Source organism: Corticium candelabrum, chromosome 7 (genome assembly GCF_963422355.1).
Source record: "Corticium candelabrum chromosome 7, ooCorCand1.1, whole genome shotgun sequence".
NCBI classification, from domain to species: Eukaryota; Metazoa; Porifera; class Homoscleromorpha; order Homosclerophorida; family Plakinidae; genus Corticium; species Corticium candelabrum.
This window is the reverse complement of record NC_085091.1, coordinates 7,909,484-7,925,167: the sequence shown is the minus strand read 5'-3', so window position 1 is coordinate 7,925,167 and position 15,684 is coordinate 7,909,484. Positions and strand designations below refer to the sequence as shown.

The following is a 15,684-nucleotide window of genomic DNA, read 5'->3' as shown; positions in this document are numbered from 1 at the left end:
CATGTATGATTGTTGTTCAAGAGACAGAACTCAGCAGAATGACTGAACACGTGGTACGGTACCACGGTTGTAACTATCAACTCAAATCCCCAGAATCAACATCACACTAGCCATGTACGTCGAGGTCTAGGCCGCTCTTGGTAACATTACACTATAGTATACAGCTACACTTGCCCGGAGCTTGCCAACTCTGATTTTATCACTCATAACTCAATGTCTCAATACCTCATTTAGCTGCTCTAGTAGGTTCTGCCGCTAGCACTCCTGACGCCATGTAGTGAAAAGCAACACACTGTATGCAACTATAAACTAGAATGAACTCAGTTAAATCACACCGGCCGGTACTCAGTCATCACCACTTAGTTCCCGTATATCCATTTAATTAAATCAACACACTACACAGCCAATACTACGTAGAAAAGAGGGACAGAGAGCAGAATAAACTAAGACAGTGTACGCGTAATCCTGCTAAACAATAACCACTAAAACAATCTATAGACAGCAATTTTCTGTAGACAACCTAAAAACAACCGTCAATTTTTAAATCAGTTGACATTTGCAATAATTGTCTGAAGACGATTTCGATCTTGTATTAGAACTGCCATCGTAGAATTGAGATTCAGGACCAAGTACTACCCGATCGGGGGGAACAATTTCCCCTTTAATGTTGACACCTATGAAGGACCTTGGAAAGGAAACAGACTCAAATCTGTAGTAACTTTCGTTTGTCTCAGTCACACAAAAGTTAATGTTGTCACTTTTACGATTCTAAAAATATTATAAATCGTGTTGAAAATAGACTGATTACTCAAAATAATACGATACCGCTTCTAGTTGCTTTTCTGTAGTGATTGTCAAAAATTGCCTTCTATATCTCTCGTTTCTCAAAGTGTATATATTTATTCCCTCTGGCTGTTTCTCGAGAGTAAATTTAGCTGTAAGACAAATTAGAATTAATTAAGACAAACGCTTAGTAACCTAATTAGATTAAAATGACCTTTTCTGTTTTGTACAGATCCAGCTGCTACTGTTGTGGCATCGCTTCCCACATAGACGTTCAACTCCGATGCCCTGCTCGTCAGAAATACCTTCGTCCCATCCAAATCTTGTTCAGTCCACGAACCCTGATGTTAAACAACAATATAAAGTAATTAACGAACATCCTCACACGAAGTCAATAAACTGCGATTGGTTTAATGAATTAATTAATTCAAGTCTCAAAGTCCGTGAGATGAAAACCAAACAGGCAGACAAACGAACTGATCTGCATGCGTCTACTTTTAGTTAGTGAGTTGAATAGTTAATTTATTTGCTAATTAACTTACATCTACATAAAATTGCAACAGATCGACGATAGAAATTTCTGCAATTTGCTCCTGATTGATTCCAAGTCGCCTGACAGAGTCTATAGACAGACGATGATTGAAAGAATATAGATGTTCATCATTCACTTTGATGTCATAGAACTGTTCGGTTGTCAATACGGTGAAAAGAAATATTTCGCCAAGCACAAACGGAAAACTATCCGCTGTCTCTTCAACTTTCCCTAGTCCACATGTTTTGAAGCTAAACACCGCAGCACGTTCATCAAATCGAATATCAATAGTGAGGGCGCTACCACTGTCGTCATCAGGATCGTCAGTAGTGAAAAAATTCACACTAAATCGATACGGCCGGATTCTCTGACCATTTTCCCTTAATGTAAATACTTCTTCCAGAGCTGTTGGTCAGATAAGGATGAGAAAACGGTAGAGTAATCTGCAATACAAAGTTCGCATTTACTAATGTGTGACAATTGGTGCGGATTCTGAAATAGAAATGAAATGGTTGGGCTATGGACAGCTCCTTGTAAAGTATAATCAATTTTAGGTATTCTGTCTGTCAAAACAGCAAGCATATTTCTGTTGTGCCAAATACGTGCAACTATACGTAACGTGTGGCGGAAGTTAATTCCTGTGCTCCTAGTTGTTTCCTCATTACTCTACCAGGACAGATAAGAGGCCAAAATTGTAGTGCTACATTTTTTAAAGTCTTGCGCAGCACTCTTGGTCAAAAGCGTCGTTAGTTAATTAGTTAATTAATTAATTGTTTACTTATTTATCGAGTAAAGCCAAGAAAGATGTAGATGTGTTGCTGGGTGAAACCAATCTACAACCTCGACGATACGGTCACATTCTTTCCTCGTTGACTACTCTCTGTTCGCGTTGAGTTTGCGCTTTGAAAATCTGTAATAACTTCTGCGCAATAGTGCGGACAGTGACGATCTTGGTATCGTTCGAAACCGCAAGGTCCCGGATTTTTTATAGTTGGGGTAAGAAAGACGTGTGTATTACACAGGCGGTTTGATAAGGCTTTTGCATATCAAGAGTCGTTAGGGTTCTTGACTCATTAAGAAGGTATGGTCTTACAATAAGAATGCGACTACTAGAGGAAGTAGCCAATTAGCAAGGTCACTAAACGTTCCGCTGCCTTGACACCAACACACTTGTTTCGCGAGTAGTTCCTTGGTATTTCTGACTCCTCTTCTCGTTTTGTTTCGTCTTGATAGCCTGCGACTTTCTCTACCATTACCTAACATCTTTGTATTGTAATATGACCTCTAGAATGTACAGTATAACATACGTATACGCGATTCACATTCTGACATAGTGACTGCAAACACAAAGCACAAAACTCAATGCTCAATGGTCGATTGTGTACCTGGTCGTCTGGACTACTCTAGAGTTGTAGCCATCATTTACTACGGCTTCCCGTTTCCTTGCCGGTGACCTTGTTCACACTGCTAGTTAGAGCGTAGTTATGTATGCAACTCTAGGTATATAAATTCGTAACTACGGTATAGTTGCCTAGACGGTACGTTGTTCACACTAGCGTGAACATGGATGCTACGTACTATAGTATGGAATGCGCACAAACGTAAGTTCGCTACGAGCGTTAGTATGTGTGATAAAAACGCATCATTTCAACAGCACTAGTAGTCTCGCGTAGCCAGACCCTTCCCTGCTACGCGACATCAAACCTACTATGCATGCGTAACTACCGCAACTACCGTAATTACGCTTTAACCAAGGTCTCAAGCTTAGTTCGATAACTACGCTAGAATTACGCGATAACCACGTCTAGTACAGAAATTTAGAACAATTACGGCTAACAATAACCTTTCGTTGGTTTACGGTTCAATCTTTCTAATCAATGTCAGTCCTAGATTACTCGGATTCGGAGTAATGTGTAAACAACTCTGAAAACAATGTGTACAGTACACGTACCGCGCATACGGTCACGGTACAGTGACCGCGTACGGGACCTTTTGTATGCGCACGAGGGTCTGGGTACGAGGCCAGAACGTCGCTGACATGAGCGACACATTTCTTTAACTTTTCTGGTCTTTAGTATTCGTGCATTTTAGCAAGACCACAATCTCAATCACCAGTCGTATGTATGCTAGAAGACCATGCACTTACTAACTTATCTAGACGGTTTCTAGAACCGGCAGACGTACGGCTGTAGCTAACATATGAATAGTTACAAAAAATTATATCATTCGAAAGCGCAGTTAATATGATTATCAAAGATGTATGAATTGTAATTTTTACTTCTATAATGTGGCTGCAATTGCAAATAATAGATAAGCGACTACTGCCTTGCGCCACGTTTCTACGCGCTAGATAAGAAGATACTATTAGATACAGTAGGACACCACTTATCCGACGGGCATGGGACCAAAAAGACGTTGGATAACTGAAAAAGTTGGATAACTGACGCACTTTGAAAAGCGACTGCAGATTACTTAAAGAAGCTCAACATCTAATTGTACATGTAACAACTAATACAGTACAACTTCTTTGACTAGGGAGAACACTAATGGGAACCGTCAAGACTTAAAGTAACCACTAATATTAGTCTGGATCGATGCTTTCGCTCTTCTTGCTGTATTTTTCATCAGCAGCCCATTCAGTAGGACCATTGTGCTTATTGAAACTTTAGGTTGTTCTTCCAGGTACTGAAGAACCGTTTCTAGAGCTTCACATTTAATTTGATGACACGTGGATCACGGATACAGTACTGTACATACAGAAATCGTATATCCTAGTGTGTGCACAGCCTTGCAGTTCAGACAAGTCATGCAACGTCGGATAATCCGTGCTGTCGGATAACTGAGTGTCGGATAACTGGTGTCCAACTGTAATTAGACGAACATGACATGTCTGCGGGAATTATCGGGAAACGTCTGAAGGATTAAGACTGTCTGGACGGCTTTGGGATGATCTGAACTGATTTAGAATCGCTTTCAATTTCTTGAAAATTTCTCAAACTTCTTTTTTACAATTTTACTAAATTTTTCAAAACCCCCAAATCTCCTAGATTGATTGAGCTTTCATGAATTATTTTTATCATTAATTCCAATAATATGCTAAGTTACCGGCTTTCAAATCAGGCAAATTGTTCAAGCTAAGCTAACCATTTTAGATTAACGATAGTTCATATCCGGCTGACTGCACGGCTTTATACTATCTTAATGAAATTGGGCTGGCCGGCTTCAAACGAGTCTGGCAGGTTTCTAGGTGCGGGACTGAAGTTATAAATCTGTCTCTTACGTGTATATCTACTGTACTGTACTAGCAGCTAATTAATTAACTTAATTGAATAAATATTTCTATATAGATATTCACCACTAGTAACTTAAACTTTCGTAGAGCAGTTTTAGTTGCAAGAGACAACGCCATGCATAGCTGAAATAGAAAACCGTCGTATCGGTAAAATAAACGTTCGTTCAACACGTAAAATAAATGGTGTTGAAAATAAATCGATTGCTCGAAACAATACAATACCGCTTCTAGTTGCTTTTCTGTAGTGATTGTCAAAATTTGCAATCTATATCTCTCGTTTCTCAAAGTGTATACATCTATTCCTTCTGGCTGTTTCTCGAGAGTAAATTTAGCTGTAAGACAAATTAGAATTAATTAAGACAAACGCTTAGTAACCTAATTAGATTAAAATGACCTTTCTGTTTTGTACAGATTTAGCTGCTACTGTTCTAGCATCGCCTCCCACATAGACGTTCAATTGCGATGTCCTGCTCGTCAGAAATACCTTCATCCCATCCAAATCTTGTTCAGTCCACGATTTCTGATGTTAAACAACAATATACAGTAATTAAAAAACATTCTCACACACAAAGTCAATAAATTGCGATTGGTTTAATGAATTAATTAATTCAAGTCTCAAAGTCCGTGAGATGAAGATCAAAGAGGCAGACAAACGAACTGGTCTGCATGCGTCTAATTTTAGTTAGTGAGTTGAATAATTAATATATTTGCTAATTAACTTACATCTACATAAACTTGCAACAGATCAACGGTAGAAATTTTTGCAATTTGCTCCTGATTGATTTCAAGTCGCCTGACAGAGTCTATAGACAGACGATGATTGAAAGAATATAGATGTTCATCATTTACTTTGATGGCATAGAACTGTTCGGTTGTCAATACGGTGAAAAGAAATATTTTGCCAAGCACAAACGGAAAACTATCCGCTCTCTCTTCAACATTCCCTAGTCCACATGTTTTGGAGCTAAACACCGCAGCACGTTCATCAAATCAAATATCAATAGTGAGGGTGCTACCACTGTCGTTATCAGGATCATCAGTAGTAAAAAAATTCACACTAAATCGATACGGCCGGATTCTCTGACAATTTTCCGTTAATGTAAATACTTCTTCCAGGGCTGTTGTTCAGATAAGGATGAGAAAACGGTAGAGTAATCTGCAATACAAAGTTCAGATTTACTAATGTGTGACCATTGGTGCGAATTTAATAATTAAATTCAACCATATCCTGAAATAGAAATGAAATGGTTTGGTTATGGACAGCTCCTTGTAACGTATAATCAGTTTTAGGCATTCTGTCTGTCAAACAGCAGGCATATTTCTGTTGTGCCAAAGACGTGCAATACAAACTATACGTAACGTGTGGCTTAAGTTAATTTCTGTGCTCCTAGTTGTTTCCTCATTACTCTACCAAGACAGATAAAAGGCCAAAATTGTAGTACTACATTTTGTGAAGTCTTGCGCAGCACTTCTAGTCAAAGGCGTCGTTAATTAGTTAGCTAATAATTAATTATCGAGTAAAGCCAAAAAGATGTAGATATGCTGCTGGGTGAAACCGATCCACAACCTCGACGATACGGTCATCTTCTTTCCTCGTTGACCAGCTAGCAACGCATTGCACGTTCTTTTCGTATAGCAACTGTACCCTTTCAGTAGAAGCCAATGTTGATCCCTAGAGTGGAAAACTGCTGGTAGTTGGCACTAAGCGTATACATACATGTCTATAGTCCAAGCAGCACAGCATGATTTGATGAGGTAATAGAGTATAAACCTCTAGTGTAGCATACATATAGGCGATTTACATTCGGACATGGTGACTGCAAACACAACGCACAAAACTCAATGCTCAATGGTCGATTGTGTACCTGGTCGTCTGGGCTACTCTAGAGTTGTAGCCATCATGTACTACGGCTTCCGGTCTCCTTGCCGGTGACCTTGTTCACACAGCTAGTTATAGCGTAGTTATGCAACTCTAGGTATATAAATTCGTAACTACGGTATAGTTACCTAGGCGGTATGTTGTTCACACTAGCGTGAACATGGATGATACTCTAGTATGGAATGCGCACAAACGGAAGTTCGTTACGTGCGTTAGTGTGTCTGATAAAAAATGCATCATTTCAACAGCACTAGTAGTCTCGCGTAGCCAGACGTTTTCCCTCTACGCGACATCAAACCTACTACGCATGCGTAACAACCGTAACTACCGTAACGCTCTAACCAAGGTCGCAAACTTAGTTCGCTAGCTACGCTATAACAACGCTAGAATTAGGCGATAGCCACGGCTAGTGTTCACACTGTACTAGACCCTGGTTGGATAACTACGCTCTAGTTCTCAGTGTGAAAACGGCCGAACACTAGCAGCCTGTACACTAGTAGACTTGTTAGGGCGCTTTCTCTGCAAGTTTGTCGCCGTCCCATGCACCTCTCGAAACGCTCTCTGAGCAACTTTTACACGATGCCTACTGTTGTCTACTGCCGAGACCGCAAAATAAGACCAAATGCCACTGGCACAAGTCGCCATGATAGAATCACATCCTTAGAGGCGGATCTACAGTACTTACGCAAGCCAAGCGTCAGCCCAGCGTAACGCCAACGTAATGTCAGCATCCTACTGTAAACATGTTAACACCTTTCACCGAGACGCCATATACGTTCTGAACAGCATATAGACCGAGAGTTCTATGGAAAGCCATATAGGAACATGACCCTTTCTGTTGTGTGACTTCAAGCCTCGCTACGCCCGGCAAAAATAAGTCCAGATCTAGTTCCTGCTGTAAAGTAAAAAATTGTTTTAGGGTGGCGTTACTAATTCAGGCAAAGTGGACAGTAGCTATGTTGTGACATTTTGATGACATTTAGAAACTGGAAAACTTAGATATCTGTTTACTACCAAAGCACTTTCCAATGTAAGCTACACTAACATACATACATACATACATACATACATACATACATACATACATACATATATATATATATATTTATATATGCAATATATAGTAGCAAACTAGGTATACGTTATAAGATAAGTTGGATAAGCCCTGTTGTCTCGGTAACAACTGACATAGATTGTAGGACTGGACTGCTTGTTTACCGTTGAGTCATACCTGTCAGTACGGCTGACTTGGGGATCAATGACTGGAGGCTCACGCATTGTTTGATCTCCAACAGTAAACATCCCAAGCAGTACGTCACAGTAAAGCATCTTCCTTTCATTGTTTGGACCTGCTGGAGAGTACCTACGCGAATAATGAGCGCTCTTTGCAAAGTACACTCCGAGTCCAAATTTCTTTCCTAATTAAGTACAAAACACAAAATAATAAAACTAACGCTCACCAAGTTCAAAAGAAGAAGTAAGTACCTGCCACAGTTCCGGCATAAGACCTGTTAGAACCATTGGAAATTATTTGCTCAATTGAATCAACATTTGTTCCATGCCATCCTTGCACTTCTAGCACAGCTTTTCCCAACTGCATTTGTGTGCTACGTTCCTTTGCGATGCGTTGTTTTTCTTTTTGGTAACTTTTGTATAAGTTCGGATTCTGAATACGCTCTATACAAATAATGTTTCCCACACCACCTGTAGCTGTAAACGCTTGACGGACTTTTAGAAATTCTGGATCAGCTGGTCTCAGTTTGTGCGTATGCAGTGAATAGTCACGACCGGTGCCTGTTGGGTCACTCCAAAATGATGGAAGATCCGCACCTAAACGAATGCAATTAAAATCTACGCTTGTATAGTAAAGATTGATGTATTGCTCATGCAAAACTTACCACTCTCTTGATTTCTCAGTTCTCTTTTAACTTGCCTTGGTGTGTTTCCACCCCTCTTTTGTATTCCTCTAGCAATGTCTACTTCATACTCTGTATCTCGTACCCTAATTTTCACAAATCTATCACCAGCCTCTCGTGCCTTCTCCAATGTGACGGCTACGTCCGATGAGTATTCCATAAATGACCCATCGTCGGCCTTCCAAGACCAACGAACTGCTTCCATAATTTTTTTCATTACAGCCGTCTCAGCTTCATCCATCAGAGCTGCGTTTAGACGTCGCAGAACATTTGGGTACACTGTGTCAACGTCCTCTTCATATCCAGAAAGCGTAAGTTTTACAGTACTCTCTTTAGCATCCTCTACATTAAACTGAAGAGCCACTCCAGACTCGGCAGCAAGCTCTTTGAGCTCGTTCTTTCCAACTCCTTGAGGAAATTTCTTAATAACTGCGTACTTGTCGATACAGTAACGGACGACGGTCTCCTTTAATGCTGTTTGCACAATTTTGCAATCAGTACGAGTATCAGCAATTACTGTTAAGGAAACATGATCAACCTCCCCTGCAGAAAATCTCTTCAGTGGCTTTCTGGTACGCTTTGGTTTTGACGGTTGTTGCCCACTGCTAAATAGATTGCATACGGCTACCTTAAATGACTGCCAAAACACGCCAGACTTCTGCAGACAGCGTTTTTGGAGCTCACTCTGAAAGTCGCCCATTCGATGAGCATCGAATACACTGATTTTGACAGCCACTAGCCTGGGTGCTGGAGTATTTGTAGCAAACACCTTGCATGCCTCAATTACTGCAGCCGCAGTGTGTTTGTTGCTATAGCCGAGACCTCCAGTGCCGATTGCTGGAATAGCTATCGATGAATATCCAGCACTATTGGCTAAATTGAGGCATTGGCTCACTACAGATTGAATAATTTGAATGCATTCGTCATCACTAGCCTTGCGAGATCGATGTGGAACAGATATTGCATAAACACGGCAGCAAGCGAGCTGACCACCAGCAGTGAGATCTGCTACAGGATTAGGGCGACGTTGGAAACGCACAGAAAGATCTGTCCTAGTTTCTGGTGACTTTCCAACAACTGCAGCAAATATAACTCCAGTAGGGACCACTATAACATGAGACGCGTCACTTGTAATGTCTCCTTGCTCTACAGATAATGTGGTTCCGTTGGAAAAGCGAAAACCATCGACCGTCGCTACTTCAATATCACCTTCTTCGGTCCCCTCTCCTTCCCGTCTCATTTTTTCTTTCGTAAATACGGGAATTTTTGGTTTATCATAAATGACAAGATTGACTTGACCAACTGATGACGGTCCGTTTGCTGCAAACATTTCAATACCATCAAATATTGCTTTAGCAGCAGCGTCATCAGCCATTCCCATCCTGCCCGTTCCAAGAGCAGGAAAAGATACGGACGTAGCATCTATTCTATTGGCTTCAGTAAGACAGTTCTCTACGGCTTTAGAAAGACCCTGCAAACGAAATTTCCTGCTTTAGACAACAACAATATTTTAAAGATAAAGGACTAACGGACGGTCCACTAGTCTACGCTGGGCAAATGTAATCATATGAAATGTTGTGCATGCAGGAGACGATGTGTTACGCCCACGTTACGTTACGTTACGTTAGGCCTGGTCTACAGTAACTTACGCTGGTCGAGCGTCAGCCCATAGTATAACGTGAACGTAGTCAGATCCTAAAAAACTTATTGATTTACAGTAACAAGTCTGAGCGCAACCCAGAAACATCTTATCAGCTGCAAAAAGTGTTTGGCGTCGAAGGCGGTTGTTAGCGCACGTGAAGCAAGTACCCCCATTGCTGTTTTTGTATGCCTTAACAAGATCACGTGCTTTTACTTGTTGAGATCGTCGTCGTCCATGATACTTGCAGACAACTCGATCGCGTGAGTGAAAGTGCTACGGCCGATTATAGCTAGAAATTTACCGCACTAATTTTGGTTTACGTTACGTTGACGCTCGAATATGGCTACGAGAAGCTATATATATATATATATATATATATATGTCCTGCTTAATTAAGGCAAGTTGCTGCGACTGCATTATAAAGACAATGGTAGGAAATGCCAAAGAAAATGCTTGGAACATGCTGTCATTGTAACAGTTGCGGAAAAAGCGAAATGAGTATTGGCGAAAGTTAAACAAACGTATTCTGTAAAATGCTACCTCTAGAGATGTAAACGTTCCGATAAGTCACGTTACGTTGTGTGAATGGTTATACGGTATACTGTAACTTTTTTACCTACCTGCGCATTTTTTGGACAGTTGACATGAATAACATGTTGACAAAATAGGTTGTGTCCTCTGCTCGTGTAGACATCTCCTGAAGCCAATGATCCATTGTTACCGACATAGCTTGCACACTCACTTTGAAGATCAGGACCAGCTTTTTCAGAAATTTTCTTTGACGCCAAAGCTGAGTTCATGTTCATATCACGGTTTGTAGAGTTGACAATGACGTCGCTCTGAAACATAAATTCATTAACATTAATTGTGAAATGTCTCTTCAAGAGAGGATACAGAAAGGATTCATTCTGCAGCCTGGATGGTCTGGATAGTCTCAAAATTTGAGACCCATCTTGCGACGTCCTTATACGTAGCCGCGAGAGAATCAATACGTGGGCGCACGAAAAATAGCATCATAGTGTTAAATACACTTATACAGCTTACTGACTAGTAACGATCGCACTGCGAAAACTGAAAGTTCGTATTTGGGCATGCCATGTCAGTGTCCTACCGTGCATAGAGTCAATTATAATCACGTGGTTGCTCTATTCTCGAAAATCTCTAGAGCATATATATATATATATATATATATATATAATTTGCTATAGTAATTGTTAGTCTGACATCATGCACTTTTCGTGGTCGTCTATTAATAGAAGAACATTGTGTCAAATCAGCCTCAGATGAACAGAAGGACAGACAACCGTACTATACAAAGGCCGCGTTCATACTATGGGCAGAAAATCTGAGTTTGCGTTAATTAATCATAACACCCTGCTGTGCTATCATGAGCAAGGTGTTTTCTCACATGTTGAGTTTGTCAAGTTGCCTCTGATTAGTCATAATGGGCTGTGTGAACTCTAGCAAACTGTAACTGATTGTATCATGTACTCGAGCTACGCTACTCAATCCCGCGCAAGAATTGAAACGTCTTCCGACCGCTTTCCGCCTTCGAGTGCTTTCTCCAGGTGTAGGGACCACATGCGTGTGATAGAACAGCAACAGCTGCCTGAATCTAAAGAATTCCGCAAGTCGTGCTGCGGATTCGATTTACTCAAGAAAAAAACTGCCAGACCAACACAGAGTAGAGCAATCTTCTTTGATTCATTGCTGTGATACGCAATAAGAATAAACTGGAATGTTTTGACAAGCGATAACCCCAGCTAAACCCAGCACTAACCCTATATACTTTTCAGCAGAGCTAGGCTAGACTTGTTTTAACCCACATTCCTGTCATAAACTGACCTGATTATTGTAATTGGTTATGCTAAGCAGTACAGTAGCAAATCCAGTTTCTAAACCCTAGTGTGAACAAGGCCAAAGTAAAGCTGGGTCAGAACTGCAAACTCCTCCAACGTGATGATACTTGTAAACTGTTCTCTTTAGCACTCTATTTTCTTTCTTTTAGAAAGTCATTATACAGATTCATTAATATTAAATTTATATTACAATAAAATCCGATTGTAAAACTTCTAAAATTACTAAGAAAACTCATTTTAAATTTGCGCACGACACCTTTAACGAAGCACATATATACCCGTGCTGGAGATGCCGAATCGCCCATCTGGTGGCACTGGTTGTCGTGATGCTTGCATTTACCTAACTCTATTTTTGTAAGTACTCTTTTCACTCTGTTCTGCTTCTCTGAAATAGGCGTGGTCTATTGCTAGCGTTTCGTGTTTGTGTCTACCTCACCTCATATATCCACCCCACTTATTGTATTTCGTACCTGTTCGTTAGTAATGTCTCCAGGTTTGATAGACACTTGAAACGCGCGTGAAAACGAGCAAGCTGTTTCGACGTGCTCTTTTCTCCAACTTGTTTCAGACCTATAAACAAAGTCTCTCGGCGGAGCTCGAACGACATCTACAATTTCACGAGGAAAGACTTTTGCTATAGGATTGAGACTCATTTTCATGCATTCCTTGAAGCATAGTACATTTTCCGTGTCTTTGTCCAGCAAAACGACGTGAACTTGAGTAATCGTAGTCGATGTCGCTCCGCTGAAGTATTCAATAACAGATTGCACAAAATTTGTTGCAACAAACTCACTTGGACATCCCAAAACACCAGTGCCTATGGCCGGGAAAGCAACCGTCTTGCATTTTAAAGCAGTTGCCAGCTTTAACGACGAACTCACCGCGCTTTGCAGTAGTTTTCCAGCTCTTCTTCTTGCAACCGTATTATGGATTTGAGATCGCCATCTAGGACCTACTGTGTGAATAATATACTTGGTCGTAGTCAGACGACCGGAGTCGGTAACCATAGCCTCACCAGTAGGTAATTTTTTGTGCTTTTGGATATAGCGTCTACATTGATCTTGCACCGATGTTCCTGCGCGACCCACAATGTATTTGGCTAATCCACCGATGTGAAGCAACTCCTCATTCGTTGTATTGACAATGACGTCAGCATTGTGACTGCAAAGATCTCCCGTGTAGAGCGCTATAACCTTGATGCTATTGGGTACTTTGTATTCCATCAATTGTTTAGTCATTCCGCCACTGGTAACAAACCTGGGAGATGCGATGGTTCCTGTTTCTATGTCTTCCTCTTCTTCTTCGTCTCCATCCATCCATAACAACACCTTGTGTTTCTTTTCAATTTGAGAACGTTCTTGTCTAAACGCAGAACTGTTCAGAAATCTTACTAAGCCATGACGCTTGATTTCAAACTTTTCGGATTCGATTGCGCCAACTAATCGTTTTACTCCATCTGTTAGCTTGATTAACCCCGACTTTGTGGATTGCACTACGACTACTTTTTCTCTTACCCTCACATCAATTTCAGGTTTGAATTCTCTGAGTCGAGCCTTCAATTGTTTCAGATCATCTGCTTTATGTAAAGTGAGATATTTAGCATATCCTGGGTAATCGAGCTCAACTCGATCGGTAAACACTACACCATTCAGAAGAAAGTCTTCAAGCGTTTTAGCTGAGGTTTGAACGGCAGGCGTTTCTCCGACGATTGTAAGGGTTACAGGTGCAGCCGACTGTTTGACTTCCTCGTAGAGAGGATCTACCATCACCGATTCATTAATAATCATTGATGTTACAAATTGGTTGTATTCGTCAGTTCTTAGAAAGGCCTGCACCTCTCTATCTTCCGTTCCCCTCAATCGTTGGCAAGAATACGTTCCTCTGATCAAACTTGTAGCAGCACTCGTAGCTTCGGGCAAACCAACAATACGCAAGAACGTTTGGTCTACGTGTATGCATAAAGCGAAAACTTGAGAGTCTTCCATGAGCGTGTTCAGCTTATCAAAAGCTGTGAACTTTAAGAAATTGGCGATTTTCACATCTATAGTCACTTGTGTTTCTGTCATTGATTCTACTATTCTCTCCATCTCGTCTTTGCAACTTATGGCAAGATTCCGCGGACCTTGCAAATACACACTAGCTTGGCTGCCAACGGATTCGATCTTAATCTGTAAAGCTTCTTGTTTCTCTTGGTAAAATGAGGTGCGTTCTAGTATACGAGCATGGGACAATGAAGGCAAGGAAATTGTTTCTTTGATTTCAGCGTTTCCTTCTTCCAATTCCGTTCTCCACAAACTAATACGATCGGCACAATGATGATAGAACGGTGTTACTTTTTCTTCTGGACCGACAAATTCTATTTCTAACTTCTCTTCTCTTTCCACTATCTCGGCTTCACTAGAGCAAGCTCTAAATTCGTCCCTGACAAATTTTACCGATTTCTGCCAAAGACTATTTTCCGATATCAGCAGTCTCTTGCATATCAAACGGTCGGGCAAAGCCCGTGAGCTGGGTAGTAGACGATACGTCAGTTGTGTGCCTTCTCTTTCTTCGTAAAATGACGAGGTCTTGTTCAGATTGCCCACGAAATGTGAATCTGCAAATGTAATGTTTATATAAGTTTACTTTATACAGCCGACAATAAAATAGAAAATAACCCAACAAAATAGTATAATTATAAGGAACGCTGTACAGCACAAAAACGTTGCGCTGTTCCCGTTTTAAGGACTGACATAAAATTTCAAAACTCTAACATCTTTGCTGTGACTTTTTATTTTAAATATTTATATTAAAATATTAAATCGTCAACTTGTTTCCAATTGCTTTTGTCTACGGTAATATTCTCAAATTACATGTAAGCAAATTACCTAAAATAGAAAAACTGTTGCTTTTCAGGCCCGTAGAAAGTCCGGCCTAACGCTCGCAGAAAGGGTGTGGCCCAAAGGAGGGCGCACAAGAGAGCAGTCTTTCATCATTCTTTTGCACAACGACCTCTTGAATACGTATACTCTCGTTTATCAATAATTACCGTAAGACATGTACAGTAGATACGCAATGACCACTTCTACTCGATGCTTCGTAGTCTCGCGTAGCCAGCCATTCCCCCTCTAAACTTTCGAACGGCGGGAAAGAGTCTGGTAGTTCCTTTGATGTTCTCGTATAGTCGCTTTACCGATAAACAGTGAAGGCTGCGCTAACAATGGTAATTTATAGTAATCAGGTGTCCCTGGATTAATAGGAGAGCCGTCTGTCTGCATGTGTGTGTATCTGTCTGTAAGAGCGTTTCCCAAAACGGTGAGTCGCAGCGCCACCAAATTTTGCGCACGTCAAAACGACGGAGCTCGAAAGTGAAGCTGCCGTCGTCTTCCGGACTTCTCTCGGAACGACACGATAATTTTCTGCCGATCGAACCCACCTCCACTCGCGTGAGAATATCCCAGGAACGACATATCGAATCAAGCCATTCGACCTCGGAAGGTAAGCACGGAGCGTGTTGTTTATTGCTGGCGACGTCGAGAAAGCAAGATATCTTCGATTATATCCGGGTCCTGGAATAACACTGCAATCGTCTGCCCGTGTGCGGGCGTTCGACGAATGAGAACAAGGAGAATTAGCAGCTTTGTAGAAAAAAGCAAGAATAGAATCAAAACAGCCCGTTGGATTATTTAGCAGTGTATCTCTTCAGAAGAATTAAGAACAACTTGAAAGCTTTGAAACTTGCTAGAGATGGTCGTTGTGGTGATGCAACTGCATGCTGCTTTGCTTTCCGAAGGATGTGCTT

General features: G+C 40.9%; 2 protein-coding genes and 1 long non-coding RNA gene across 3 annotated transcripts; all 3 read right to left on the bottom strand.

Annotated features, from left to right (window-relative positions):
• Window positions 1-657: 657 nt before the first annotated feature.
• Window positions 658-1,110, bottom strand: LOC134181885 (uncharacterized). Its single transcript, XR_009970216.1, has 3 exons — window positions 998-1,110; window positions 826-935; window positions 658-768 (listed from the first exon to the last, which is right to left on the bottom strand). It is a non-coding gene; the product is annotated as an uncharacterized LOC134181885 (long non-coding RNA).
• A 206-nt stretch (window positions 1,111-1,316) lies between these two features.
• On the bottom strand, window positions 1,317-5,097 carry LOC134181814 (uncharacterized). The gene is made up of 3 exons (XM_062649082.1): window positions 5,002-5,097; window positions 1,688-1,758; window positions 1,317-1,620 (listed from the first exon to the last, which is right to left on the bottom strand). Exons 1-3 carry the CDS (start codon window positions 5,095-5,097, stop codon window positions 1,317-1,319), a joined length of 471 nt encoding a protein of 156 aa, XP_062505066.1.
• LOC134181813 (protein mono-ADP-ribosyltransferase PARP14-like) lies at window positions 4,706-15,352 on the bottom strand. Its single transcript, XM_062649081.1, has 9 exons — window positions 15,319-15,352; window positions 12,374-14,499; window positions 10,665-10,883; window positions 8,385-9,873; window positions 7,972-8,316; window positions 7,718-7,904; window positions 5,331-5,763; window positions 5,002-5,127; window positions 4,706-4,939 (listed from the first exon to the last, which is right to left on the bottom strand). Exons 1-7 carry the CDS (start codon window positions 15,350-15,352, stop codon window positions 5,733-5,735), a joined length of 4,431 nt encoding a protein of 1,476 aa, XP_062505065.1. The 3' UTR covers window positions 4,706-4,939; window positions 5,002-5,127; window positions 5,331-5,732.
• Between the last annotated feature and the right edge of the window lie 332 nt (window positions 15,353-15,684).

Bases quoted from the DNA above. Each gene is read 5' to 3' on its own strand.
- LOC134181814 (XM_062649082.1), bottom strand. From the start codon at position 5,097: ATGAAGGTATTTCTGACGAGCAGGACATCGCAATTGAACGTCTATGTG. The intron at 1,759-5,001 runs GTCATTTTAATC...TTTGTATTGCAG, and splicing joins AATCTGTACAAAACAGAAAG to ATTACTCTACCGTTTTCTCA. The intron at 1,621-1,687 runs GTCAGAGAATCC...TGATGACGACAG, and splicing joins ATTTACATTAAGGGAAAATG to TGGTAGCGCCCTCACTATTG.
- LOC134181813 (XM_062649081.1), bottom strand. From the start codon at position 15,352: ATGTCGTTCCTGGGATATTCTCACGCGAGTGGAG. The intron at 9,874-10,664 runs GTAGGTAAAAAA...TTTCGTTTGCAG, and splicing joins ACTGTCCAAAAAATGCGCAG to GGTCTTTCTAAAGCCGTAGA. The intron at 7,905-7,971 runs GTACTTACTTCT...GTACTTAATTAG, and splicing joins TTATGCCGGAACTGTGGCAG to GAAAGAAATTTGGACTCGGA.